Source organism: Mauremys mutica, chromosome 2 (assembly GCF_020497125.1).
Source record: "Mauremys mutica isolate MM-2020 ecotype Southern chromosome 2, ASM2049712v1, whole genome shotgun sequence".
NCBI lineage: Eukaryota > Metazoa > Chordata > Testudines > Geoemydidae > Mauremys > Mauremys mutica.
The window spans coordinates 296,127,977-296,154,884 of record NC_059073.1 but is presented as its reverse complement, the minus strand read 5'-3'; the positions used below and the strand labels follow the sequence as shown (position 1 = coordinate 296,154,884).

General features: G+C 63.5%; 2 protein-coding genes across 6 annotated transcripts in view; both read right to left on the bottom strand.

Moving 5' to 3' along the window:
- Positions 1-5,152: 5,152 nt before the first annotated feature.
- On the bottom strand, positions 5,153-19,967 carry ABCB8 (ATP binding cassette subfamily B member 8). The gene is made up of 16 exons (XM_045004293.1): positions 19,841-19,967; positions 18,963-19,257; positions 18,659-18,814; positions 16,944-17,038; positions 16,615-16,720; positions 16,288-16,449; positions 12,276-12,361; positions 10,741-10,838; positions 9,619-9,724; positions 8,450-8,483; positions 7,798-7,934; positions 7,160-7,254; positions 6,652-6,785; positions 6,370-6,517; positions 5,823-6,073; positions 5,153-5,421 (listed from the first exon to the last, which is right to left on the bottom strand). The coding sequence occupies exons 1-16, from the start codon at positions 19,882-19,884 to the stop codon at positions 5,341-5,343; spliced, it is 2,028 nt and encodes a 675-aa protein (XP_044860228.1). The 5' UTR covers positions 19,885-19,967; the 3' UTR covers positions 5,153-5,340.
- Positions 19,968-20,595: 628 nt separating this feature from the next.
- NOS3 (nitric oxide synthase 3) overlaps positions 20,596-26,908 on the bottom strand; it is a 75,500-nt gene continuing 69,187 nt past the window's right edge. For 2 of the 5 annotated variants that reach the window (XM_045004280.1, XM_045004282.1), the window contains 5 exons: positions 23,927-24,014; positions 22,938-23,059; positions 22,450-22,598; positions 22,180-22,374; positions 20,596-20,790 (listed from right to left, as the gene is read on the bottom strand). In XM_045004280.1, coding sequence (XP_044860215.1) covers positions 20,668-20,790; positions 22,180-22,374; positions 22,450-22,598; positions 22,938-23,059; positions 23,927-24,014 — 677 coding nt within the window. In that variant the 3' untranslated portion in view covers positions 20,596-20,667. Of the gene's footprint in view, positions 20,791-22,179; positions 22,375-22,449; positions 22,599-22,937; positions 23,060-23,926; positions 24,015-26,908 lie in introns of those variants that run through there. The other 3 variants (XM_045004281.1, XM_045004283.1, XR_006576735.1) reach the window with 3 other exon arrangements.

The window sequence follows — 26,908 nt, the reverse complement described above, 5'->3', positions numbered from 1 at the left end:
CCGCTCTGGGTGTGTCTGCACTACAGTGTAAGCCCAGGGCTCAGACTCTGACTCTCGCCACATCGCTCGGCCCCAGGGGCTAAACCTGAGTCAAGCCGGGACCCGGGGTCAGGCCCTGGTGCTTTGTAGTTTCGTTGCAGCCCCCACTGGCCTTGTGCTCTGGGACTCTGCCAACAGCACCCTGCAGGCCCGGGGGTTGACTGTCTTTGTGCTCTGGGAGTCACGGACTCCGGTTGCACCACAGCCAGAGGGCTGGACTGGCCCCTTTGGGGCGGGCGCTAGGAAGTCTGGGGTACGGGGGTTGGACTCGGCCCCATGGAATGCAGTGTGGATGCTGGAGCCCCTTGTTGGGAGCCAGGGTTCCGCAGTGCCTAGGCTGGGGTTCCGCAGGAGTGGAGCTGTTCAGTCCCCAGGCTAACAAACCCCGGGGCTGCGACCTCGCGTTCTAACCCTGGGCGTGCCTGGCAGTGGGGACAGACCCGCTGAGCACTTCCCACCCTGACGACGCGCTCTGGGTCAGCTTGTCTCTCCCCCCAGCAGACGCTGAGCCCAGGAAAGCTCTGACCTCGTCCACCTTGGCGCGCTCATGCCCTGGGACCTGCAGGGCTGCAGCTGCACCGAAAGCAGCCTTTAGCTGGTAACTGGTTGGGGGGGGAGACCAGCAGTTCTGGTTTGGCTCCATGGGAAACGCGGTCGTGGCCCTGCTGCTCTGTAACATGCATCCGAGGAAGTGGGTATTCACCCAGGAAAGCTCCTGCTCCAATACGTCTGTCAGTCTGTGAGGTGCCACAGGACTCTGCTGCTTCTGTAGTAACTACAGTGAGCGAAGGGTTCGCCCGGCCCCAGGAAATACACCTCTCCGCAGAGGCAGTGGCTGGGCTGACGGAAGAATTCCTCTGTCACCCTAGCCAGGCCCACCCCGGGCCATAAGTCGGCTTACCCCCCTCACAGCGGGTGGGCTGTTTTCCCAAGCTCTGAGCAGCGCCAGCAGGCGACCTGACTAGCTGAGGGGCGGGAGCTGGCTCTGGGCCGGTGCGAGGCCAACCCTGTTTCCCACCAAACACCTGCGCACACAGGGGTGGGGGTGGGGGAAGAAAAACAGCAAACATGGAAAATGTGCGTCTGTGTCAGGTCCTGACTTGCCCCCTCCCTGCTGGGGCTAGCCCGGCCCAGCCTCCAGCTGCAGCCAACTGGCAACTCGGCATCCTGGAGCTGTGGGGCCAGGACCTTGAAGTGTCACCAAAGCCCCCCCCTTGTGGAGCAGCCCTAATGCTACCCAGCCCGGCCCTTGGTATCGCTACCACCACCCCAGGCCTTGGGCTTCGTGGCCGTTTTCTGGTCACGGCAGCACTGCAAACTATCCAGCCCTGGCCAGCTGAGCCGGCCTCGTCTAGCCAGGAGGCGCCCGCCAAGGGATGGAAGGGGGCACTCGGCAGGACAAAGCCACGCGGCCCAGGGTGGTCAGGCTCTCGCTGGTGGCACCTGAGTGCCTCTCTTGGGCCTGGCCAGGACACCGCTCAGGACCAGGCCAAGGCAGCACAAGGCTGAGGCCCAGGAGAAGCAGCTGGTCGTGGTGCCGCCTGCTCCATCCTCTCGTCTTGCAGCCAGGCTGCCATCACCAGCTTCCCCCAAAGGGAGTGAAGGCGGAACAGCCCAGCCCAGCCTCGTTCCCAGCACTGGTTCCCGGCCTGGCTGTCTCCGTTCCAGGCGGATGCTGCACGGGCCGCGATGGAGGAAGCCTTGGTTTTGAGGCCCTGCCTGCACTGGGTGCAGAGACCTGGCTGCTCAGTCACACCTGACTCTCCCTGAGGCCCCCCTGGGTGCCCCCTCCCCCCAGTGTGGGATGTGGGGCTGGTGTGGTGAGGGCCAGGGAAGGGCATGCGCCCGTGCATGGGATGGTGGATGTCCTGGCTCCGTGTCGCCGTGGCGGGGGCTCTCCCTGCTGTGCACACACAGGGCTCCCTGCTGCAGGAACTGGTGCCTGCACTGGGTACAGGGGAAGGGCACAGCCTGGCCTGGCCTGGCCACCTTCCCACATGGGGGGCTCAGCATGAGCTCTGGCCCTGCAAAGAGCCCAGCTGGCCCCCCTAACCCAGCAAGGCCTCTCTGGTGGGGGACCAGGGGGAGGTGCCCCCTGCTGAGCACTCCCCGGGGCCAGGAGCTGCCCTCCCTGGGGGACGCTCCCCCCACACCCCAGCCTCTCGGCCGCTCTGTGCTGCCAGGATCCTGGCGCGTCGCTCTGCTCTTTGGTGCTCCAGCCGAGACAAACTCCCCTGCTGGGTCAGAGCCCCCGGTACAGGGATAAACCTGCCAGGGACCCCCAGCGCCCGCTCCCCTGCTGCAGGCCCCAGGCCGCGAGCCCTCAAGGGAATGAGCTGCTCCCCCCACCAGCCCATGGGGCATCTTGGGGAAGCTGTTGGGCTTGGTGTCTGCCCCCCCGCTGGGCTCTCACCGAGTCCCAGGGGCTCGCCCAGCAGTGGGGAGCAGCCAGTCAGCCAAGGGGCCCCCAAGCTGCCTCCAGGCTGGGGCCCTGGAGAGAGGGGACAGGGCCACCCATGGATTCTCCAGGGAGCTTTTCCTGCCGGTGCCCCCATGCCAGAGGGGGCAGAAGGCTCTGGCCTGTCCTGGTACGGGACTGACCCTGTGTTGGGGGCCAGGCTGGGCCGGGCCAAGGCTCCCCCGGCCCCAGTGGTTCAGGGGAGGGGTTTCCATGAGGCTGCTGCTCCCTCCTGGGCCTTTGCCAGGACGACCGCGGGGTGGGGGGAGAATTGAGCATCATGCCCTGGCTGGGGGTGTCCCCCCCCCCAGCCCAGCCATGCACCACGTTCTGCTTTGGGGCCCGCAGCTCCCGCCCTGGGGCGAACAGGTGAAATTAGCCCAACCCAACCCAGGCCTGTCTCTTCTCTCCTGCTGGAGGCAGCGCCCCAGAGTGGGACACCCCCCCTGCAAACATCATTGCTAATATTTGCCCCAGGGCCTGTAGGGGGGCTCCAGGCTCTCTCAGCAAGACCCCCAGCTCTGCAGTACGGCCCCCTGTGCCAGCCCACTAACCCTGCCTGCTCCTGTGCGGAGAACCAGGCCCCCAAACACCACCGGCATCTGCACCAGAGCAGGGCCAGTGCAGCCCCCCGAGCCCTGTTCCTGGTGTTCCAGAGTGACTGCACCCCCGCCCCATGCCCAGCCCCTCGGGCATACGTCTGGGGTGCTGCCAAGTGACCCCTGGGCTCGCCCCCAGGAAGAGGCTGCGGCAGTGGGTGAAGCCCCAGCTGGGTGCAGTAACCCTGACACTGGCACCACTCCAGCAGCGGTGCAGCTGCCCCGAATGCTGTCCTGGGCAGAGACGGCCAGCGAGGGGGCGGCTCGAGCTGCGGAGGGGGCTGGAACGCGCCCAATGGGAGCAGTTGGCAAAAGCTGTCAGAGGGAGGAGGGAAGGGGAACCTAGATCTGCGCTAGCGGCGGAACCGGAGCGGAGCAGGATAAACGCAGAGCACTGGGACACGAGACGGCAGAAAGGAGGAGAACAGAAAAGGTTTTGGGTCAGGAGAAGCACCAGACCAGAGCTGGGTACGTGAGCAGAGACTCTTCGAGAGGGGAAATAAAATCTCCAGCCATACTGGAGCCAGAGTCAAGGGGAAAAACTGAACGGAAATATAATTAATGGAAAAAAAATATAAATGACAAGCTGGGCTAGATGAAAACAAGAAACCCTCCCACACAGGACTCACCGTAACGAACAATTAACAGGGCACCGGTTAAGAACAAGCAAAAGGAAGTGATTCATCACCTGCCACCCAGACAACCTGTGGAACTCACTGCTGGGGGATGGCGAAGGCCAAGGCTCTAACAAGGTTCAGTCCCTCAATGGCGATTAGCCAGGATGGGCAGGGACACCCCCCCCATGTTCTGAGGGGCCCCCGCCTGTTTGCCAAAAGCTAGGGCTGGATGCCAGAGAGCGGATCAGTCCACGTTGCCCTGTTCTCTTCAAGCCCCTGGCACTGAGCCGGCCGAAGGCAGGATCCTGGGCTACCAGGGCCACGGGGCTGCCCCAGCTGCTGAAGGGGCTCAGAACCCCGCCTTGTGGCCACGCTGGGCAGCAGAGGGGCCGCGGGGGAACAGCCTCTCTGGAGCACGTCAAGCCGAGGGGCAGCAGGCGGAGCTGATGCTACGGCTGGTGGCGGCGCGGTGGGCCCCGCTGCCAGGGGAGGATGAGCAGCGGGTGGGAGCTCACACAGGACGGGGGGTAGCAGCACCGGCAGGACGTGCTGGGAACGGGCCGTGGTACCAGGCCTGGGACAATTTGGCAGATCCCGGATGAAGCTCGAAACACGTAGAATGGCCCCTGGTTTGCCTCCCCCCCAGCCCAGGCGCCCCGGGCGGGCATGCAGGGTCCTGTCCCAAACCCGTGGGGGGAGGGTCGTTAGCGGGAAGGGGGCTGGGGGGCCCAGGGAGCTCTGTAACCTGTGGGACGAGACCCCAGAGCAGATGGGCCTGGAGGCTTCTCAGAGCCATGAGGCCCCAGGGCTTGGCCTGGTCCTCAACCAGCCCCCCAACCCCTGGGGGCTTGACCCCTCACCCCCCAGCCCATTACTCTGCTTGCCTGGGGCCCCGCCCAGCCCCAGCGGGGTGAGTCCCTCGGCCCCATGGCAACCCCCAGCCCCCTGGAAGCCCTCACCTGGCGGGGGCATGGCCAGAGCCCACTCCAGGCATGGGGGGGGGCAGATGAGATGAGCTCACAGGCCAATCGCCATGGTAATGAAGTGGGGCTGGTTAGTCCTGGCTCCCCCTGCCCCCTCCCAGGACTCAGCCCCACCCCCCGCCCCAGACAACAGCAGCACTTGGCTTTTATTGGTGGACGGGGCACAACACGAACCTGCCCCCCCCCCCTTCCTGCGGCCACAGCCGGGTCCTGCCAGGGGTCCGGGGACGGGGGGGGGCGCAGAGCCAGGGACCCAGGCAAGCAGAGCGGAGCAGAGAGGGAGGACGGGAGCCCCTCCCAGGTAGAGGAGGGGGCTGCGGCTGGTCCCCGCCCGGGGGCAGAGCAGCAGGGGGGGCCGGGGCCAGGAGCCCCGCCCGGGGGCAGAGCAGCAGGGGGGGGCCGGGAGCCCCACCCGGGGGCAGAGCAGCAGGGGGCTGGAGCTGGTCCCAGCCCGGGGGGCAGAGCAGAAGGGGGGGCCGGGAGCCCCGCCTGGGGGGCAGAGCAGAAGGGGGGGGGGCCGTGGCCGGGCAGGGCCCCAGGGCCAGAGGTAGGTGCACAGATCCTGTGTCTGCGGTGGGCTCGGCCCAGCTCCGGCGGGAGCCAGGTTCAGTCCCTGCAGCCGCCTCGGCCGGACCCGTCCCTGCTCAGGGCTGCTCCGTGGCCTGTCTGCGGACGAGCTCAGCGTACAGCCCGCCCCGGCGCAGCAGCTCTGCGTGGGTCCCAGCCTGGGGGGAGAGCGGGGGTGTCACCAGAGCCGGCCACGCCCAATGGGTGCTCTGCCCAGCCTTGGCCCTGTGACCCTGTACGCCCCCGAATCTCTCTATGCCCCCCCCAAACACCCATCTCATCCCCGCGCCCTCGTACCCCCCCCGGACCCCTCTACAGCCCCCCCACCCAGGGACTACCCCCCCCAAACACCCATCTCATCCCCGCGCCCTCCCCCCCAGGACCCTCTACAGCTCCTCCACCACAGAACACCCATCTCATACCCACGCCCTCATATTCCCCCCAAAACAACACCTTGTGCCCCTCCCCCGAGAACTCCCCCCACCCAGGGACCACCCCACCCCAGAACACCCTCCCACAGAGCTGCCAACCCCCCCTGCAGGACTCTGCCCCCCCTCACCTCAGCCACGCAGCCGCGGGCCAGCACCACGATGAGGTCGGCGCACTGGATGGTGCTGAGGCGGTGGGCGATGACTAGCACGGTGCGGCCAGCCATGGCCTGCTCCAGCGCCTCCTGCACCGCCTGCTCCGACTCCGTGTCCAGCGCGCTCGTGGCCTCGTCCAGGATCAGCACCGACGGGTTCTTGAGGAGGGCCCGGGCGATGGCCACGCGCTGCTTCTGGCCGCCCGACAGCATCACGCCGCGCTCGCCTGCGGGGACAGGGGCAGGGGCTCCGGGGGTGACCGATTTCAGGCCAGGGACCCTCCCCCCAGGACCCTGAGCTAGAGTAGGGCTGCCCCGCGTGGCGGAGACCCCCCACCCAAGCCCTATTCCCACTCAGAGCGGGTCTGGTGGCTGCAGCCAGCGGCTCGGCGTCTGCCGGATGGAACCGGAGCTGCTGGCCCACGGCAGCCACCCCACACGGATGACGCCCACTTGGCTCCACAGCCGCGGGCAGCGATGGGTGAGTGGGGCGCAGAGGAAGGCTCCAGGGCCCTGCGCTCACCCACGATGGTGCCGTAGCCCTGGGGGAAGCTGCGGATGAAGCTGTCGGCGTTGGCCAGCTGGGCCGCGGCGTAGACCTCGGCATCGGACGCGTTGGGCTTTCCAAAGCGGATGTTCTCCAGGATGGTCGTTCCAAAGAGCGCAGGCTCCTGGTGGGGGGACGGGGACGACACTGCTTCAGTACCGGGAGCAGCCTGACCCCCACCGCGCCCCCCCTGCACCCCACTCCCCCCACCGCAGTCTCACTGTGCCCCGCTCCCCCTGCGCTCTCCCGCCCCCTCACCTGGCTGATGAAGCCAATGACCTGCCCCCGTAGCCATGAGGGGTCCAGGGTGCAGAGCTCACACCCGTCCAGCGTGATGACCCCCCGCGTGGGCTCATAGAAACGCTCCAGCAGCGCCGCCACCGTCGACTTCCCTGCGGGGCAAGGGGATGAGGCTGGCAGCACATGGGCCATGACGCAGCCTGGCACACAGCGCCCCCGGAACTGCCCACAGCCCAGGGAGGGGCAGGGGACAGGGCTCTGACCCGAGGTGGTGCCGAGACAGGGGCTGTTCTGGGAGGGCAGGGGGGCCCACGTAGGCTGGGAGCCAGGATGCCTGGTTTCTATCCCAGCTCTGGGGGGTGGTAGGGCTGGGAGCCAAGACCATTCCCCTGTTCCCCCCGCCCCTCTCTGGCCTGGCTGCCCTGCGAGACCCCACCTGTGACAGACTCGGGGGGGGGTGCTCTTGGCGCTCAGGGCCCAGGGCAGTCAGGGGGTGGGGGAGGAACCTGGGCACTTCCTGTGGTACCTCCTCCCGACTCGCCCACGATGGCCACAGTCTTGCGAGGGGGCAGGGTGAGGCTGAAGTTCCGTAGCACTGGGCAGCCGGGGCGCGTGGGGTAACTGCGACAGCAAGAGGAGAGGGGTCAGGCTGGGCAAGGGCGGAGCAGGACAGGCCCTGGGAGGAGCTGTACAATTGGGAGTGGGGGGCTGGGCTGGGCTAGCAGGGGCTGTGGGTCGGGAGTGGGGGGCACCGGCAGAGCTGGGGGGCAGGGCTGGGCTGGCAGGGGCTGCAGGTCGGGAGTGAGGGGCACCGGCAGAGCTGGGGGGGGCGACAGGGCTGGGCTAGCAGGAGCTGCGGGTCGGGAGTGGGGGGGCACTGGCAGGGCTGGGCTAGCAGGGGCTGCGGGTCGGGAGTGGGGGGCACCGGCAGAGCTGCGGGAAGGGCTGGACTAGCAGGGGCTGCGGGTCGGGAGTGGGGGGGCACTGGCAGGGCTGGGCTAGCAGGGGCTGTGGGGGGCACCGGCAGAGCTGGGGGGCAGGGCTGGGCTAGCAGGGGCTGTGGGTCGGGAGTGGGGGGCACCAGCAGAGGTGCGGGAAGGGTGGTACCGAGGGTGAGGAGAATGACAGGTGCCCAGTGGCGACAGCCCCCCCGGCTGCCCTCACCTGAAGCAGACGTCCCGGAAGCAGATGTGGCCGAGCAGGGAGTGGCTGGGGATCTGGTCCCCCCCGGACAGGGACACGGTGGGCTCCAGGGTCATGAACTCAAAGACACGGGCTCCAGCGCTGAGGCCTCGCACGACCTGCGGGGACAGCGATGGGGTGGGACTGCCCGATGCCCTGGTCACCCTGTCATTGGGGCAGCCCTGAGCACGGCCCCGTTTGCGTCACCCCCATGGCCACATCGCGCTGTGTGCTGGAAGGGCCCTGGGCAGTAGGGTCCTGGCCCTTCTCCCTTGACCACCTGACAGTCTGGGGCCAGGACAGGGCGCAGCAGGAACCCCCGTCACCACTGTTGTGCCTCAGGGGTCCCTGACTCAGTTTACAAGGTGCAGCAGCTGGGCCAGAGCAGGGCGTACAGATAAAGACCCACCAGCTGCACCTTCAACCAGCCGGACAGCCCGGTGCTAGTCCCAGCGCCCTCCGCCCAGGAGCCATCCCGGGCCAGGATCCCAGAAGCAGCAGGCAAGCCCTGGGAACCGGCTGCTGGGATGGATCACCCCGACCTTGGCAGGCTGCGTCATGGGGCTAGCCCCACAGGAGCGGGGCAGTGCCAAGGGGGGGGCCGAGCCAGCCGGACAGCCCCTGCCCCACCTACCTGTCCAAACAGAACGGAGATGTTGGCCATGGACCTGCCGAGACAAGGGGAGAGGCCTCTGCTCAGCACTGGGCAGGGGACATAGAATCAGAGAACTGGCAGGGACCTCGAGGGGTCTCTACTCCCGTCCCCTGCACTCACACCAGGGCTAAGGATTATCCAGACCGTCCCCGACAGGGGTTTGTCCAACCTGCTCTTAAAAACCTCCAGCAACGGAGACTCCACAACCTCCCTGGGCAATTTATTCCAGTGCCTAACCACCCCGACAGGTAGGGAGTTTTTCCTAATGTCCAACCTAAACCGCCCTTGCTGCAGTTTAAGCCCATTGCTGCTTGTCCTGTCCTCAGAGGTTCAGGAGAACAATTTACCTCCCTCCTCCTTTTATGTACTTGAAAACCGTTCTCATGTCCCCTCTCAGGCTTCTCTGCTCCAGACCAAACAGACCCAGTTTTTTCAATCTTCCCTCATAGCTCATGTTTTCTAGACCTTTCATCCTATTTGTTGCTCTTCTCTGGACTTCCTCCAATTCGTCTACATCTTTCCTGAAATGTGTCACCCAGAACTGGACACAACACTCCCGTTGAGGCCGTATCAGCGCAGAGCAGAGCAGAGCAGAGCAGAGCAGAAGAATCACTTCTCGTGTCTTGCTTCCAACACTCCTGCTAATACATCCCAGAAGGATGTTTGCTTTTTTTTTTTTTTTTTGCAAGTGTTACACTGTTGACTCACATTTAGCTGGTGATCCACTCAGACCCCCCGATCCCTTTCCGCAGGACTCCTTCCTAGGCAGTCACTGCCCATTGTGCGCGTGCAACCAATTGTCCCTGCCTAAGGGGAGCACTTTGCATCGGTCCTTATTGAATTTCATCCTCTTTATCCCCGACCATTTCTCCAGTTTGTCCAGATCATTTTCAATTTTAATCCTTATCCTGCAAAGCACTTGCAGCCCCTCCCAGCTTGGTATCGTCCGCACACTTTACAAGTGCGCTCTGTGCCCTGAGCTAAATCCGTGACGCTACTGAACAGAACTGGCCCCAGAACCGATCCCTGCGGGACCCCACTCGTTCTGCCCTTCCAGCCTGGCTGTGAACCACTGATACCGACTCTCCAGGTGAGCACCACCCCCAGACCCCACACTGGGGTGCAATGCACACGACCTTTGTTCTGACCTTTGCACTGTCTGCGAAGCCACCATGAAGGACATGAGGTCTCCAGGTGAGAGCTCTTCCCCAACCATGAGGGAGCCCCCCACAAAGATGGTGCCCAGCACGATACCTGCAGGGGCAGAGAGCGGCACGGTGACATGAGGGCCCCTGGCCCTGCCACAGGGAGCGGGACACAGGACAGAGGAGAAGCCTGCAGCCCCCTCAGACACACGGGCTGGCACGGTGCCCTCGCGCCAAGGGATGGCTAAGTATATCCCTAACCCCCTGGAAAGGCAGCCACCTCCAGGGTGGAGTGCAGCCGCTGGCGCCGGCTGGGTGCAAAGGGGTGGGCTGAGCCAGGCCAGGGGCTCTCAGAGGGCAGCTGGCTCTGCGGGCGGGAATTCTCCGCATCCCAGTGAGTCTGTCCCTAGGGGTCGAGCTCTCCCTGCGCCAAGGGGGTCAGGGCGAGGTGGAGACATACCTGTCTCATAGAGCTGGAAGGGACCCCGAAAGTTCACTGAGTCCAGCCCCCTGCCTTCACTAGCAGGATCATGTACCGATTTTGCCCCAGATCCCTAAGTGGCCCCCTCAAGGATTGAGCTCACACCCCTGGGTTTAGCAGGCCAGTGCTCACACCACTGAGCTGTCCCTCCCCGCACTAGGGCTGCCTAGAGGCCCCCACAGAGACTCACTGACTGCAGATTAACCTGGAGCCAACTCCTCCCCCAGCTCTCTGCAGGGAGCAGAGCCGAGCCCCTAGCCAGAGCCGTGCTGGGGCTCGTGGGGGGTCACCGGGGGCCTACAGTGCCATGGCTGATGGGAGCCCTGGGGCCAGTCCGGACTGCGTCTCTGGGCTACTGAGGGCTTGTTCCAGGCGACTGATGAACCTGCTCTGGGGGGAAAAGGTTCCTGGTGCTGGGGCCGATCCTGGCTGGGCGAGTCGGTCCCTGCAGAGTGCACAAGGCTCCCCCAGCTCAGAGGGACTCGCTGGCAGAGCTCGCGAGGGGAAGGGGGAGGGCTGGAGCCCCCCGGCTCTGTCAGGGGTGGGGAGCCATGTGGCCCACCCTTGTGAACGGCCGGGACCTGATGGTCTGGTGCTCCCGGGGACTGGTTACAGCAGGGCCCAGCCACGCGCCGTCCACTCACAGTTCAGCACCACGTTGGACAGCCCTTGGAAGGCAGCGATGCCCACGCCCAGCTTCTCGTTCAGCTGGCTCGACCGATCCACCTCATGGCAGTACAGGCTGCAAGACAGGGGAGAGGCGGCGTCCCGCACCAGGAGTGGGGCTGGCAGGTGCAAGGCCTTCCTTACAGCACCTCCCTGCAGTGCCCCCTGGTGCCTACGGGAACCAGCCAGGGCCTGGGGGGTGGCACCTCCCTGCACAGTGCCCCCTGGTGCCTACGGGAACCAGCCAGGGTGTGGGGGTGGCACCTCCCTGCACAGCGCCCCCTGTGCCTACGGGAACCAGCCAGGGTGTGGGGGTGGCACCTCCCTGCAGTGCCCCCTGGTGCCTACGGGAACCAGCCAGGGCCTGGGGGGTGGCACCTCCCTGCACAGCGCCCCCTGTGCCTACGGGTGGCACCTCCCTGCACTGTGCCCCCTGGTGCCTACGGGAACCAGCCAGGGTGTGGGGGTGGCACCTCCCTGCACAGCGCCCCCTGGTGCCTACGGGAACCAGCCAGGGTGTGGGGGTGGCACCTCCCTGCACAGCGCCCCCTGGTGCCTACGGGAACCAGCCAGGGGGTGGGGGTGGCACCTCCCTGCACAGCGCCCCCTGGTGCCTACGGGAACCAGCCAGGTTGTGGGGGTGGCACCTCCCTGCACAGCGCCCCCTGGTGCCTATGGGAACCAGCCAGGGGGTGGGGGTGGCACCTCCCTGCACAGCGCCCCCTGGTGCCTACGGGAACCAGCCAGGGCCTGGGGGTGGCACCTCCCTGCACAGCGCCCCCTGGTGCCTACGGGAACCAGCCAGGGCCTGGGGGTGGCACCTCCCTGCACAGCGCCCCCTGGTGCCTACGGGAACCAGCCAGGTTGTGGGGGTGGCACCTCCCTGCACAGCGCCCCCTGGTGCCTACGGGAACCAGCCAGGGGGTGGGGGTGGCACCTCCCTGCACAGCGCCCCCTGGTGCCTACGGGAACCAGCCAGGTTGTGGGGGTGGCACCTCCCTGCACAGCGCCCCCTGGTGCCTACGGGAACCAGCCAGGGGGTGGGGGTGGCACCTCCCTGCACAGCGCCCCCTGGTGCCTACGGGAACCAGCCAGGGCCTGGGGGTGGCACCTCCCTGCACAGCGCCCCCTGGTGCCTACAGGAACCAGCCAGGTTGTGGGGGTGGCACCTCCCTGCACAGCGCCCCCTGGTGCCTACGGGAACCAGCCAGGGCCTGGAGGTGGCACCTCCCTGCACAGCGCCCCCTGGTGCCTACGGGAACCAGCCAGGGCCTGGAGGTGGCACCTCCCTGCACAGCGCCCCCTGGTGCCTACGGGAACCAGCCAGGGCCTGGAGGTGGCACCTCCCTGCACAGCGCCCCCTGGTGCCAGGCTGGGGAGCAGGAAGTAGGCCCAGATGGGAAGGAGCGAGGTACAAGGTCCCAGCTTTGGGGTCTGGGCAGCAGGGAGCATGTGTGCATGGCGCTGGCGGGAATGGAACAGGGTGGGGACAAAGCCGCTGCCTGGTACTTACGCCACCTCTGTGTCCTCCATGGCAAAGGCCCGCACGGTCCGCACGTTTCCCAGTGCCTCGTCTGCCATCCCTGTGGCCTTGGCCACCTGCAGAGAGACAGTCACAGGCCACCTTGTTCTGTGGGCACTGCCTGCCCGGCTGGCTGATGGGGCAGGAGGTGCCATGGCCAGGGCACCTGCCACCTCAACGCTCCCTCCGTACGGGGGACCCACAAACACACAGCCACCGTTTGCGCCTGGTGGGGGCTGTGTGTTACCGGCCCCTGGGCCTGGCAGGTGTGTGTGTGTGTGTACCACCTGGTCCGGGGCCTGGCGGGTGTGTGTGTGTGTGTGTGTGTTACCTGCTCCGGGGCTTGGCAGGGTGTGTGGGGTGTGTGTGTGTTACCTGCTCTGGGGCCTGGCGGGGTATGTGGTGTGTGTGTGTTGCCTGCTCCGGGGCCTGGCAGGGTGTGTGGGGTGTGTGTGTGTGGGGGGGGGGGTGGTGGTGTGTGTGTTTCCTGCTCCGGGGCCTGGCAGGGTGTGTGGGGTGTGTGTGGGGGTGTTACCTGCTCCGGGGCCTGGCAGGGTGTGTGGTGTGTGTTACCTGCTCCAGGGCCTGGCAGGGTGTGTGGTGTGTGTTACCTGCTCCAGGGCCTGGCAGGGTGTGTGGTGTGTGTTACCTGCTCCAGGGCCTGGCAGGGTGTGTGGTGTGTGTTACCTGCTCCAGGGCCTGGCAGGGTGTGTGGTGTGTGTTACCTGCTCCAGGGCCTGGCAGGGTGTGTGGTGTGTGTTACCTGCTCCAGGGCCTGGCAGGGTGTGTGGTGTGTGTGTGGGGGGTGTTACCTGCTCCGGGGCCTGGCAGGGTGTGTGGTGTGTGTGTGGGGGGTGTTACCTGCTCCGGGGCCTGGCAGGGTGTGTGTGTGGGGTGTGTGTGTGTTTCCTGCTCCGGGGCCTGGCAGGGTGTGTGTGTTTCCTGCTCCGGGGCCTGGCAGGGTGTGTGTGTTTCCTGCTCCGGGGCCTGGCAGGGTGTGTGGGGGTGTGTGTGGGGGTGTGTGTGTGGGGGGGTGTGTGTTTCCTGCTCCGGGGCCTGGCAGGGTGTGTGGGGTGTGTGTGTGTTTCCTGCTCCGGGGCCTGGCAGGGTGTGTGGGGTGTGTGTGTGTGTTTCCTGCTCCGGGGCCTGGCGGGTGTGTGTGTGTGTGTGTGTGTGTGTGTGTGTGTTACCTGCTCCGGGGATTGGCAGGGTGTGTGGGGTGTGTGTGTGTTACCTGCTCTGGGGCCTGGCGGGGTATGTGGTGTGTGTGTGTTGCCTGCTCCGGGGCCTGGCAGGGTGTGTGGGGTGTGTGTGTGGGGGGGGGGATGTGTGTGTGTGTTTCCTGCTCCGGCGCCTGGCAGGGTGTGTGGTGTGTGTTTCCTGCTCCGGCGCCTGGCAGGGTGTGTGGTGTGTGTTACCTGCTCCAGGGCCTGGCAGGGTGTGTGGTGTGTGTTACCTGCTCCAGGGCCTGGCAGGGTGTGTGGTGTGTGTTACCTGCTCCAGGGCCTGGCAGGGTGTGTGGTGTGTGTTACCTGCTCCGGGGCCTGGCAGGGTGTGTGGTGTGTGTGTGGGGGGTGTTACCTGCTCCGGGGCCTGGCAGGGTGTGTGGTGTGTGTGTGGGGGGTGTTACCTGCTCCGGGGCCTGGCAGGGTGTGTGTGTGGGGTGTGTGTGTGTTTCCTGCTCCGGGGCCTGGCAGGGTGTGTGGGGTGTGTGTGTGTTTCCTGCTCCGGGGCCTGGCAGGGTGTGTGGGGTGTGTGTGTGGGTGTGTGTGTTTCCTGCTCCGGGGCCTGGCGTGTGTGTGTGTGTGTGGGGTGTGTGTGTGTTTCCTGCTCCGGGGCCTGGCAGGGTGTGTGGGGTGTGTGTGTTTTACCTGCTCCAGGGCCTGGCAGGGTGTGTGGTGTGTGTGTTACCTGCTCCAGGGCCTGGCAGGGTGTGTGGTGTGTGTTACCTGCTCCAGGGCCTGGCAGGGTGTGTGGTGTGTGTTACCTGCTCCAGGGCCTGGCAGGGTGTGTGGTGTGTGTTACCTGCTCCAGGGCCTGGCAGGGTGTGTGGTGTGTGTTACCTGCTCCAGGGCCTGGCAGGGTGTGTGGTGTGTGTTACCTGCTCCAGGGCCTGGCAGGGTGTGTGGTGTGTGTTACCTGCTCCAGGGCCTGGCAGGGTGTGTGGTGTGTGTTACCTGCTCCAGGGCCTGGCAGGGTGTGTGGTGTGTGTGTGGGGGTGGGGGTGTGTTTCCTGCTCCGGGGCCTGGCAGGGTGTGTGGGGTGTGTGTGTGGGTGGGTGTGGGTGTTTCCTGCTCCGGGGCCTGGCAGGGTGTGTGTGTGTGTGTGGGGGGGTGTTACCTGCTCCGGGGCCTGGCAGGGTGTGTGTGTGTGTGTGTGTGTGTGTGTGTGTGTGTTTCCTGCTCCGGCGCCTGGCAGGGTGTGTGGTGTGTGTGTGTGTGTTACCTGCTCCGGCGCCTGGCAGGGTGTGTGTGTGTGTTACCTGCTCCGGCGCCTGGCAGGGTGTGTGTGTGTGTTACTTGCTCCGGGGCCTGGCAGGGTGGGTGGGTGTGTGTTACCTGCTCCGGGGCCTGGCAGGGTGTGTGGGGTGTGTGTGTGGGGGTGTGTGTGTGTGTTACCTGCTCCAGGGCCTGGTGGGGTGTGTGGTGTGTGTGTGGGGGTGGGGGTGTGTTTCCTGCTCCGGGGCCTGGCAGGGTGTGTGGGGTGTGTGTGTGGGGGTGTGTGTGTGTGTTACCTGCTCCAGGGCCTGGTGGGGGTGGGGTGACGTTGCACTCCATAATGTTTTATGGAAATATGCTTATGAGTGGGAATATGATGTAACTGAAATATGCTTTATGGAAAAGGTGCGGTAAGGTATCATTACAAAGGTTATAACCTACTGAATATATTCCTCCTATTTGTATGTATGTAGGGGATTGGACCAGATACCTCCTGAGGTCTCTTCCAACCCTAATCGTCTATGATTCTAGTATCTGAAGCCAGGAATATGAGGTATAACTCTGGGGTGCTATTGTAATCGTGCCAAGTGTGGGCCATTGATGGGGGTTTAGACTCTTGATGGCTCCCACTGACTAGGGCCATTGGCTGTAGATGGTTTATTTACCTGCACACCTTCCTGTGTACGCGTGGGCCAGCCCCTGGGTAATGAAAAATAAGGTCTCACAGGACATGTGACCATGTCACATGATACTGGAATCCATCTTAAATCTGGTACTTTTCCATTTAGGACAGGTGGGAACCCAGAGAGACAAAGGATTCCTGCCTTGGGCCAAAGCTATAAAAGGGGGTGGAACAGAACAAAGGGGGCCAGTCATGAGAACAGCCCTAATCTCCAGCTAAGACGTCTGCTGGAACTAACAAGGCCTGTCCCAGGGGACAGGATTCGGCCCAGACTAGAAAGGCGCCTAGTCTGTGAAAGCAGCTCATTGGAACATCTCGGAGGGTGAGATTTACCTGTAATCAGTTTCTTAATCAAATGTACTAGGCTTAGAGGTGCGTGTTTTGTTTTATTTTGCTTGGTAATTTACTTTGTTCTGTCTGTTATTACTTGAGACCACTTAAATCCTACCTGTTATACTTAATACAATCACTTTTGTTTCTTATTAAACCCAGAGTAAGTGATTAATACCTGGGGGAGCAGACAGCTGTGCACATCTCTCTGTGCGACACAGTGTTATAGAGGGCAGACAATTGATGAGCTGACCCTGGATAAGGTTTATGCAGAGTAACAGGGATTTATTTGGGGTTTGGATCCCATGGGGAGCTGGGTGTCTGGGTGCTGCACACAGGTAACCCGCTGAGCTGTTTTCAGCTAAGCCTGCAGCTTTGGGAACGTGGCCCAGACCCTGAGTCTGTGCTGCAGCAGGCTGGCATGTCTGGCTCCACAGGGCAGGGTTCTGGAGTGCCGAGCTGGCAGGGAAAACGGGCTGAGAGGTAACTTCAGCACGTCAGGTGACAGTCCCAAGGGGGTCTCTGTGACTGAACCCGTCACAGCGGGTTTTACCTGTTCCTGGGCCTGGCGGGACAAGCTGCGCAGGATGGAGCCAATCAGGGCGCCGGCACCCACCAGGCTGGGCATCACCACCAGCAGGAGCCCGGTCAGCTTGGGCGAGAGCAGGTAGAGCGAGGCGAAGCAGCCCACAGTCTGCGTGACGCTGCGCAGGCCCTGGAGGCAGAGACCCAGTCAGCGGGATCCCACGTGGCCCCCAGGCCCTCCCCAGCAGTGCCGGGAGAGGCTCACGTGGGCACTCAGCACCCAGGGTGGCTGGGAGAGGATGGGGTTGCCCGGGGGACGGACGGACACACCCAGGGCTGCTCCCATAGGCCTCACCTGGGAAATGACGAGTTTGAAGGAGGATTTGAACTCCTGGATGTCGGTCGTGAGCCGATTCACCAGCTGCCCCGTCCGGTTGGCATCAAAGAACGCCACGTCCTGCCTGGCGGGGGGAGACAGGGGCTGGGGGAGGGGCTTGCAGGAGCTGCTGCCTCCAACCCCCTCCGCTCCCCCACCAACCTCCTAAGCAACCCATCATTCCCCCACCCCTTGCTCCCCAAACATACCCCCCCGCAGCCATTGCCCCCAGCCCCCTCCACGCCCACTCCTGCCCTTTCCCCTGCAGGCATCTCCCACCCTCCGTCCCCCCAAGCGGGAGGATTTACCGCAGCAGGGATGCGAAGAGGGTCTTGCGCATGCTGCCGGCCACCCGCTCCCCGACCCGCGCCAGCAGCACGATGTAGCTGAAGGTCAGCAGCCCCTGGGGATGGAGAAATGGCCACAGTGGGTCAGCCCAGCGCCCTGCCCAACAGTGCCTGCGAGAGCCCCACCACCGCAGATCTGGGGTGACCAGCCCCTCCTGGAGTCTCATCCCAACCCCAGGAGGCAGGGACCAGCAGCAGCCTTCACATCTCTGTCACACAGGTGGTGCCAGGAATTAAAACACCCCTGGATGTAGCACACTGCGCGGGACTAGTGCAGAGCCCTGCTGCGGGGCTGGGATCCCACGGGCCCCGCTGCCATACGAGCGGGATTAAACAACAGTCCCGCCCAGGGCTCTACCTGGATATTTTTGGAACCTACATAAACATCCTCTTGGAATCTTCCTCAGTCCCTGGCCTCAACCTCCTCCTGTGGCAGAGAGTTCCACAGTCCAATCGCACATTGTGGGACTGTATTTCCTCAGATCAGTTTGGAACATCCCACCATTTAATTTCATGGACTGGCCCCTCATCCTTGTGTTACGAGTCAGGGAGCACAGCCAGGCACGATCCCACTGATCTAGGCCAGTCGTTATTTTATAGACTTCTCACACCGCCTCTCTAGGGTAACAATCCCAGTCATTCCAATCTCTCTTTGTAACAGCATTTCCAGGTCCGGGGTCATCTCTGTGGCCCTTGTGTGAACGCCCTCTAGCTCTGCCATATCCGTCTGGGACAGAGCACCCGTGCTGCACACGGGATCCGGATGAGGCTGCGCCATTGGCTTATCAAAAGGCATTCGAATAGTCTCAGTTATTCACCACTCTAGACCTTAAGCATCCCAGCATCACCTCAGCTTTTTTGACCACAGCTGTGCACTGAGCAGAGATCTCCACTGAGCTGTTGGCAGTGACACCCAGATCCCTTTCCTGGGCTGACGCAGTTAATGTCGAGCCCTGTCAGGTGGACAAGTCGTTGGTATTTTCCCCTCCAATGCGCATTACTTACTATTTATCAGCAGTGAACTTCACTGCCTGTCATGCAGCCCTTTCACCCAGCTGGGCTTGAGATCTCCGAGTTCCTCACCGCCCTCTCTGGGCCTGACTCACCTAAATAACTTACCAGCTGCAAATGCTGCTACTTCCCTGCTTACCCTCCTTTCCAGACCACTGATAAATTCATTAAACACAGGACCTAGCCTGGAGCCTTCAGGCCCCGCTGTTAACCTTGTGCCCTTTAGTCCTGCTCTCGCTTTCTGTGCCCAGCCAGCCTTCGATCCAGGACAGCACTGTCTCTCTCAGCCCCGGAGAACTTCACTTCTTTAGCCACCTCTTGTGGGGGACCTTGGAAAAGCCTTTTGAAAGTCTAAACTACATGAGTTGGTTCAATAGATGAGTGAGACGTGATTTTCCTTGGCAAAAATGATGCTGGTTAGACCCTGTGAAACCCAGTTTTTCCAGGTCTTTTAACAGACTGTTGTTAATGATCATTTCAACCAATTTGCCAGGTACAGCTGTAAGGCTGACTGGTCTAATTCCCCGGATCACCCCAGGGTCTTTTTAGATCTGGGTACAGCATTGGCCCCTCTGGGCGTCTGGGACAGCGGCTGCATGTTTCTGTTAGAGACGACGGGGGGTGGGTGTTCAGAAAGCCCAACAGCTCACAGCCCCCCAGCTCACCTGCAGGCTGTAGAGCAGGAGCAGGCGGAGGGCAGGCCGGCGCACCTCCCGCAGGTAGTTCCCAACATGCTGCTGGGTGCAGCGTGCCACCACGTTCACCAGCTCCCCCAGGAGCATGGGGATCCGGATGTTGAGCAGGGCCACGCCCAAGGCAAACTGCAGAGAGAGATGGGAGCCCATCGTTGACCCGGGCCAGGCGGCTCGGACTGGTTCCTGGGGGGAGGTAGGGTCCTCCAGCCCCAGACCAGCCAAGGCGGGAGCCGGGCTCCCTGCAGCTCCCCGGGGGGGACAGGGAAGCTCTTACCACGACGGCTGCCGACAGGGCCAGCAGCTGCGGGCGAAGGAACTTCCAGAACTCGGCCCAGTCGAAGTCGGGCTCTGGCGCGGGGGCGGCGAGGGCTGGGCCGGGGCTCGCCGCCTCCTGGCAGCGGGCTGCTCTGCGGGCGAGGGCAGCCCCCGCGCCCAGCACGGCCGCCCCCCCCAGCAGCGCAGTGGCCCGGCCCAGCGCCAAGGGGCCGCGAGGCAGCACCGGGGGCCATGGGGCGAGGCGGCCGGGGGCCCGGAGCAGGCAGGAGACTCTGGCGCGACCGGCCACGCACCTGGAAGGAGACTCAGGGTGAGGGGCCGGGCCCTGGGGTCGCTCCGGTCTCACTCCGCCCCAGCGCCGGCACAGCGGGGGGGGGATTTAGCGGGACCCCCCCGGGCCCGGGGGTCGCTCCGGTCTCACCCCGCCCCGGCACCGCGGGGGGGGGGGAGGGCGCGGTGCCCGCGGGGGGGGGGATTTAGCGGGACCCCCCCGGGCCCTGGGATCGCTCCGGTCTCACTCCGCCCCAGCGCCGGCCCAGCGGGGGGGGGGTGGTGCCCGCGGGGGGGGGATTTAGCGGGACCCCCCCGGGCCCTGGGGTCGCTCCGGTCTCACTCCGCCCCGGCACAGCGGGGGGAGGCGGTGCCCGCGGGGGGGATTTAGCGGGACCCCCCCGGGCCCTGGGGTCGCTCCGGTCTCACTCCGCCCCGGCACAGCGGGGGGAGGCGGTGCCCGCGGGGGGGATTTAGCGGGACCCCCCCGGGCCCTGGGGTCGCTCCGGTCTCACTCCGCCCCAGCGCCGGCACAGCGGGGGGGGGGTGAAGCTCCTGGGCCGGTCCCGGCCGGGAGGGAACCCAGGCGTCCGGGTGACGCGGTACCTGGCCGCGGGGCGCAGCGCGGAGCAGGCCCGAAGCAGCAGCATGACGGCACCGGCCGGCGGCCCACAATGCACCGCGCCACTGGCGGGGCGGCCGGGTCGTCACCACGGCGACAGCGAGAGAGCGCGAACTTCCGGGCCCGAGAGCGGCCCCCGTCTGACACCGCCCCCAGCCAGAGCCCCGCCCCTCCCCGTCTGACCCCGCCCCTCCTCAGGAGAGGCCCAGGCCCGAGCCCCGCCCCCGTCTGACCCCGCCCCCAGCCAGAGCCCCGCCCCTCCCCCGTCTGACCCCGCCCCTCCTCAGGAGCGGCCCAGGCCCGAGCCCCGCCCCGTCTGAACCCGCCCCCAACCAGAAATGACCCCGCCCCCCGGCCCAAGCCCCGCCCCTCCCGGACTGACCCCGCCCCCAGCCAGAGCCCCGCCCCTCCCGGACTGGAGTCAGCCTGGCTCCCTGGCCCCCAGCTCTGCCCCGTGCCAGGGCCCTGGGGAAGCCGCTGGCTCCTCGCCCCGGAGCAGTGGCAGCCTGGGCCTCCCTCTGCCCGGCTCCCTGCTCCTGGGCCGTGGTGCAGCCGGCGGCGTTGGCCAGCGCCGGGCCCTGTGGGCATCGGGCCCGCGGCCGGCTGGGCTGGCAGCGTCTGAATGTGGGGCTCTGCCCTCCACGGGGGTGCGGGAGGCCACCCCGACACAGGGCCGCCCCCCAGGCGCTGGCGCATCGTGGGACACGACAAACTACAATTATCAAAACTAAATGCTTTATTGAGGGGCTCTGGGGGGCAGGGGAGCAGCAGCAATGGGGCAAAGGCCCCTGCCCCCACCCCCATGGGCCACTCAGGGGGCAGGGTCCAGCAGGCTCCGCGCCTGCGCCGAGAAGGACTGAGAGCGGATCCGCGAGGCCACCTCCTGTGTGCGGAACGTCAGGCCGAAGATGTCCTCGTGGTAGCGGTTCTGGTCCTGGGGAGAGACCCGCTGTGAGGGAGCGCCGGACAGGGCAGCAACCGCAGGGCAGCGAGAACATTATCCAGGGAGCCCTGCAAGTCCAGCCTGCCCTCAGTCCCAACCCGCACACCTATCCCAGCCCTGGGCTCCCCTGCCCCCCAGCTCTGCCAGCACCCCTCAGTCCCGACCCACAGCCTCTATCCCAGCCCTGGGGTCCTCCTGCCCCCCAGCTCTGCCGGCATCCCTCAGTCCCGACCCACAACCTCTATCCCAGCCCTGGGGTCCCCTGCCCCCCAGCTCTGCTGGCACGCCTCAGTCCCACCCCTCAGCCTCTATCTTAGCTCTGGGGTCCCCCAGCTCTGCCAGCACCCCTCAGTCCCGACCCACAGCCTCTATCCCAGCCTTGGGGTCCCCTGCCCCCCAGCTCTGCCGGCACCCCTCAGTCCCAACCCACAGCCCCTATCCCAGCCCTTGGGTCTCCCAGCTCTGCCGGCGCCCCTCAGTCCTGACCTGCAGCCTCTATCCCAGCCCTGGGGTCCCCCAGCTCTGCCGGCACCCCTCAGTCCCGACCTGCAGCCTCTATCCTAGCTCTGGGGTCCCCCAGCTCTGCCGGCATCCCTCAGTCCCGACCTGCAGCCTCTATCCCAGCCCTGGGGTCCCCCAGCTCTGCCGGCACCCCTCAGTCCCGACCCACAGCCTCTATCCCAGCCCTGGGGTCCTCCTGCCCCCCAGCTCTGCCGGCATCCCTCAGTCCCAACCCACAGCCCCTATCCCAACCCTTGGGTCTCCCAGCTCTGCCGGTGCCCCTCAGTCCCGACCTGCAGCCTCTATCCTAGCTCTGGGGTCTCCCTGCCCCCCAGCTCTGCCAGCACCCCTCAGTCCCGACCTGCAGCCTCTATCCCAGCCCTGGGGTCCCCCAGCTCTGCCGGCGCCCCTCAGTCCCGACCTGCAGCCTCTATCCCAGCCCTGGGGTCCCCCAGCTCTGCTGGCACCCCTCAATCCCGACCTGCAGCCTCTATCCTAGCTCTGGGGTCTCCCTGCCCCCCAGCTCTGCCGGCACCCCTCAGTCCCGACCCGCACACCTATCCCAGCCCTGGGGTCCCCTGCCCCCCAGCTCTGCCGGCACCCCTCAGTCCCACCCCTCAGCCTCTATTCTAGCCCTGGGGTCCCCCAGCTCTGCCGGCACCCCTCAGTCCCACCCCTCAGCCTCTATTCTAGCCCTGGGGTCCCCCAGCTCTGCCGGCACCCCTCAGTCCCGACCCACAGCCTCTATCCTAGCCCTGGAGTCCCTACACCCCCAGCTCTGCCGGTGCCCCTCACTCCCAACCCACAGCCCCCTGCTAGCCCAGCCCAGGGTCCCCGTGTCCCCATGCCACCAGCTGGAGCTGCTCCCCCACCCCGTACCCGGAGTTCGCTGATTAAGTCTCCGGCCTCGGCCAGCGTCATGCCTCCCTCCTGGGCCAGGATCTGCTGCACCGTCTGCAGGACGCCGGTGGCCATGGTGACATCCCCACAGACGTAGAGGTGGCCTCCGCGCTGGCACAGCACCTGGTACACATCGTCCGCCAGCTGCGTCCGCAGGATGTCTTGCACGTAGGCCTGGGGCAGGGCAGAGTGTCACTGTTAGCCGCCCTGGCCCACCCCAGCCAGCCCCCCGGTTACAGCCCCCGTTACCTTGGGGACGTCGGGGTCCCTGGAGAAGGCTGTCAGCACCCGGCTCAGCGCCCCCTTCTGCTGAGCCTCCAGCGCCTCCTGCTGGTAGAGGTGGTCAAGGCGGGCACAGCGGCAGCCAAACACCAGGGTCATCTCGCCCACCCGGAGGCCTGGAGGGCAGAGGCAGGGTTAGGGGCAGCGCTGGCCCCCCAGCCTCAGGAACCTGCCCCTGCCCTGGCCCTGCTGAGACCCCTCCTGGACACACCTGGCCCTCCCAGTGCCCCTTGGGAAGGCGCACCAGGTCCCCCCGACCAAGATCCCTAGGGACCCTCAGCCCCCCAACCCAATCCAGGTGCATGGAGGCACGCAACCCCCCCAACCCCAGGCCCGGCCCCGAGACTCCCAACCTTCCCAGGCCATGAGCCCTAGGGACCCCTAGACCCCCTGCCCAATCCAGGTCCCCCAGCCCCCACACAGCCCCCACAGCTGTGCCCCCCTGCCCGTCTGACCTTCCATCTCCATGTCGTGCAGCCTCTGCTGCCAGAACCCCCGGAAGGGGGCAATGCCGGTGCCTGGACCCACCAGGATGCAGGGGGCGCTGGGGTCCTGCGGGAGCCGGAAGGACGGGGCCCTGTGTGGGGAATGATGGTGTCTGGGGCGTGGCACCGGGTTGGGCACCCAGCACTGCCCACAGCCAGTGCACTGTAGGGGCCTTGGGGCAGGGGCCACAGCAACAGAAAGGGTTAATGGGAGGGGGAGGGGCCCCCAGACTAGGGGTGGAGCAGGGCATGCTGGGAGCTGTAGTCCCTGTGGGGTAAATGGGGCTCAGGCGGGAGCAGGGCATGCTGGGAGCTGTAGTCCCCGTGGGGTAAATAGGGCTCAGGCAGGAGCAGGGCATGCTGGGAGCTGTAGTCCCCATGGGGGTAAATGGAGCTCAGAGGGGAGCAGGGCATGCTGGGAGCTGTAGTCCCCATGGGGTAAATGGGGCTCAGGCAGGAGCAGGGCATGCTGGGAGCTATAGTCCCTGTGGGGTAAATAGGGCTCAGGCAGGAGCAGGGCATGCTGGGAGCTATAGTCCCCGTGGGGTAAATGGGGCTCAGAAGGGAGCAGGGCATGCTGGGAGCTGTAGTCCCCGTGGGGTAAATGGGGCTCAGAAGGGAGCAGGGCATGCTGGGAGCTGAAGTCCCCATGGGGTAAATGGGGCTCAGGCGGGAGCAGGGCATGCTGGGAACTGTAGTCCCCGTGGGGTAAATGGGGCTCAGAGGGGAGCAGGGCATGCTGGGAGCTGTAGTCCCTGTGGGGTAAATGGGGCTCAGAGGGGAGCAGGGCATGCTGGGAGCTGTAGTCCCCGTGGGGTAAGTGGGGCTCAGAGGGGAGCAGGGCATGCTGGGATCTGTAGGGCCTGTGGGGTGGAAGAGCCACAGGAGGGAGCATGCGGGTAGGGTCCCAGCCCCCATCCAGGCTCTGTGCCCTGGGGTAGGGTCCTGGCCCCCCTTACCCTCTGATGAAGGTGGGCACCATGTCCCCCTCCTGAAGCTGGGCCAGCCAGGTGGAACAGACGCCGAAGTGCAGGGGCCCCTGGCCGTCTGCGGGACACAGGGGAAGAGGGGCAGGGTGCTCAGAAGCCTGATGGGGATGGCACCTGCCCCCCATCCTCTCTCTCCTTCCACCCAGTGCCCTCCCCATGTCCCCTCAGATACCCTCCCCCATCCCCCCCATCTCTCTCTTCCCGGCTCCATCTCCCTGGGACAGGGGGGAAGAGCCGGGCTGCTCACCTCGCTGTGGGGTTGCCCTGGCTGGGGGGGTATCACTCACTCTGGCTGTGTGGGGTGTTGCTCACTCTTGCTGGGGTCACCCCCTGGCTGTGTGGGCCTGCTCCCTTGGCTGAAGGGGAAGGCGGTGTAACATTCAAGCCATAACTATGATGTATTTTTATGTGAGAGATCAGTGAAACGGTTCTGATTTACTGAATGTGATTATCCTAGTTGTGTGCTTGTAGCACTTTTGTATCTGAAGTTAGGAATATTGACTCTGTATCTGTATGAGAGATGTGTTAACACCCGGGGCAGGCCCACTGGTAGGCAGAATGCAGTCAGTCTAGATCAGTGGCTCTCAAACTTTTGTACTGATGACCCCTTCCACACAGCGAGCCTCTGAGTGCGACCCTCCTTATAAATTAAAAACACTTGTTTATATATTTAACACCATTATAAATGCTGGAGGCAAAGCGGGGTTTGGGGTGGAGGCTGACAGCTCGCGACTCCCCATGTGATAACCTTGTGACCCCCTGAGAACCCCTGCGCTAGATGGCTGGCTGGGAAGGGCCATTAAAGAAAACAATAGGCCTTAGAAGAAGTTTATCTCCCACCTGGGAGCCTTCCTGAGGCTGCTCTAAACAGCCTCTGACTTGTGGCTGCTAGAACTACAGGATCATGTGATCGAGTCACCTGGTGCAGGACTCCATCTTGGGATGTCAGTGCTTTTCCACTGACTGGCAGGGTTCCGGCCCTATGCGAAGCCACATAAGGGGAGTGACATAATCGGGGTTCTTTGTCACTGACTCCCTGCCCAAAGAGACTCCGGGAAGCACCTGAGGTACAAGGACTGAACTGGGGGGAAGGGCCGGACCCCGGCGAGAGGGCTCCGTAGCCTGTGCACGGAACACCCGGGCATTCCAAGCTGTGAGCAAGTGCAGTTTGCCCCTAAGAATCTGCAGCCTGCCAGTGTCATCTCTTGGGGTGAGACTCTGCTACTCAGACCCAGTCTATGTAGCACGTTAAGCTTCAGAACATAAGAACGGCCATACACGGTCAGACCAAGGTCCATGTAGCCCGGTGTCCTGTCTTCCGAGAGTGGCCAATGCCAGGTGCCCCAGAGAGAATGAACAGAACAGGGAATCATCAAGTGACCCATCCCCTGTCGCCCATTCCCAGCTTCTGGCAAACAGAGGCTCGGGACACCATCCCTGCCCATCCTGGCTAATAGCCATTGATGGACCTGCCCTCCATGAACGTATCTAGTTCTTTTTTGAACGCTATTATAGTCTTGGACTTTACAACATCCTCTGGCAAGGAGTTCCACAGGTTGACTGTGCGTTGTGTGAAAAAATACTTCCTTTTGTTTGTTTTAAATCTGCTGCCATTAATTTCATTTGGTGGCCCCTTGTTCTTGTTATGAGAAGTAAATAACACTTCCTTGTTTACTTTCTCCACACCAGTCATGATTTTATAGTCGTCTTTTTTCTGAGCTGAAAAGTCCCAGTCTTATTAATCTCTCCTCATACTGAAGCCGTTCCATACCCCGATCATTTTTGTTGCCCTTTTCTGAACCTTTTCCAATTCCAATATATCTTTTTTTGAGATGGGGAGACCACATCTGCACGCAGTATTCAAGGTGTGCACATACCATGGGTTTATATAGCGGCAATATGATATTTTCTGTCTTATATCTATCCCTTTCTTAATGCTTCCCAACATTCTGTTCGCTTTTCTGACTGTCTGCACATTGAGTGGATGTTTTCAGAGAACTATCCACAATGACTCCAAGATCTTTCTGGAGTGCTAACAGCTAATTTAGACCCCATCATTGTATATGTATAGTTGGGATTATGTTTTCCAATGTGCATTACTTTGCGTTGATCAACATTGAATTTCATCTGTCATTTTGTTGCCCAGTCACCCAGTTTTTGTGTCTGGCTGGAGTCTGCCTGGGACTTAACTATCTTGAGTAGTTTGTATCATCTGAAAACTTTGCCACCTCACTGTTTACTCCTTTTTCCAGATCAGTTATGAATATGTTGAATAGGACTCGTCCCAGTGCAGATCCCTGGGGGACACCACTATTTACCTCTCTCCATTCTGAAAACTGACCATTTATTCCTACCCTTTGTTTCCTGTCTTTTAACCATTTACCGATCCATGAGAGAACCTTCCCTCTTATCCCATGACAGCTTACTTTGCTTAAGAGCCTTTGGTGAGGGACCTTGTGAAAGGCTTTCGGAAAATCTAAGTATGCTATTGTGATGTTATTGACACAAACTGGGACCATATAGATCATTGTTACAACCAAGGTCCTGTAAAAGCAGCAAAGAGTCTTGTGGCACCTTATAGACTAACAGACGTTTGGGAGCAAGGTCCTGTAGTGGCACCAAATCTTGTATAAAGGGGGTCTAATAAGGTGTCTCAGACAAGGTTATGATTGGCTGGTTCTGGTTCTGCTGTCTGGGTGCATGTATCAGTTTTGTATTTAAAGTTACGAGTATTGGCTCTATCCTGTCTGTATTTCAAACTTGTGCTGTGCTTCTGGGTGACACCCCAGACAAGTTGGTGTCAGCTCTGCCTAGCCTGCTTGATGGCCCATTAAGGACCATCAGCTACAACTGACCCACTGTGAGAGAAGCAGATACGCCTTGTGACTCAGCAAGGCAGAGACATGCCTATGGACAGAACTCTGAGGTTTTTCCAGGCCATGTGCTGGATAG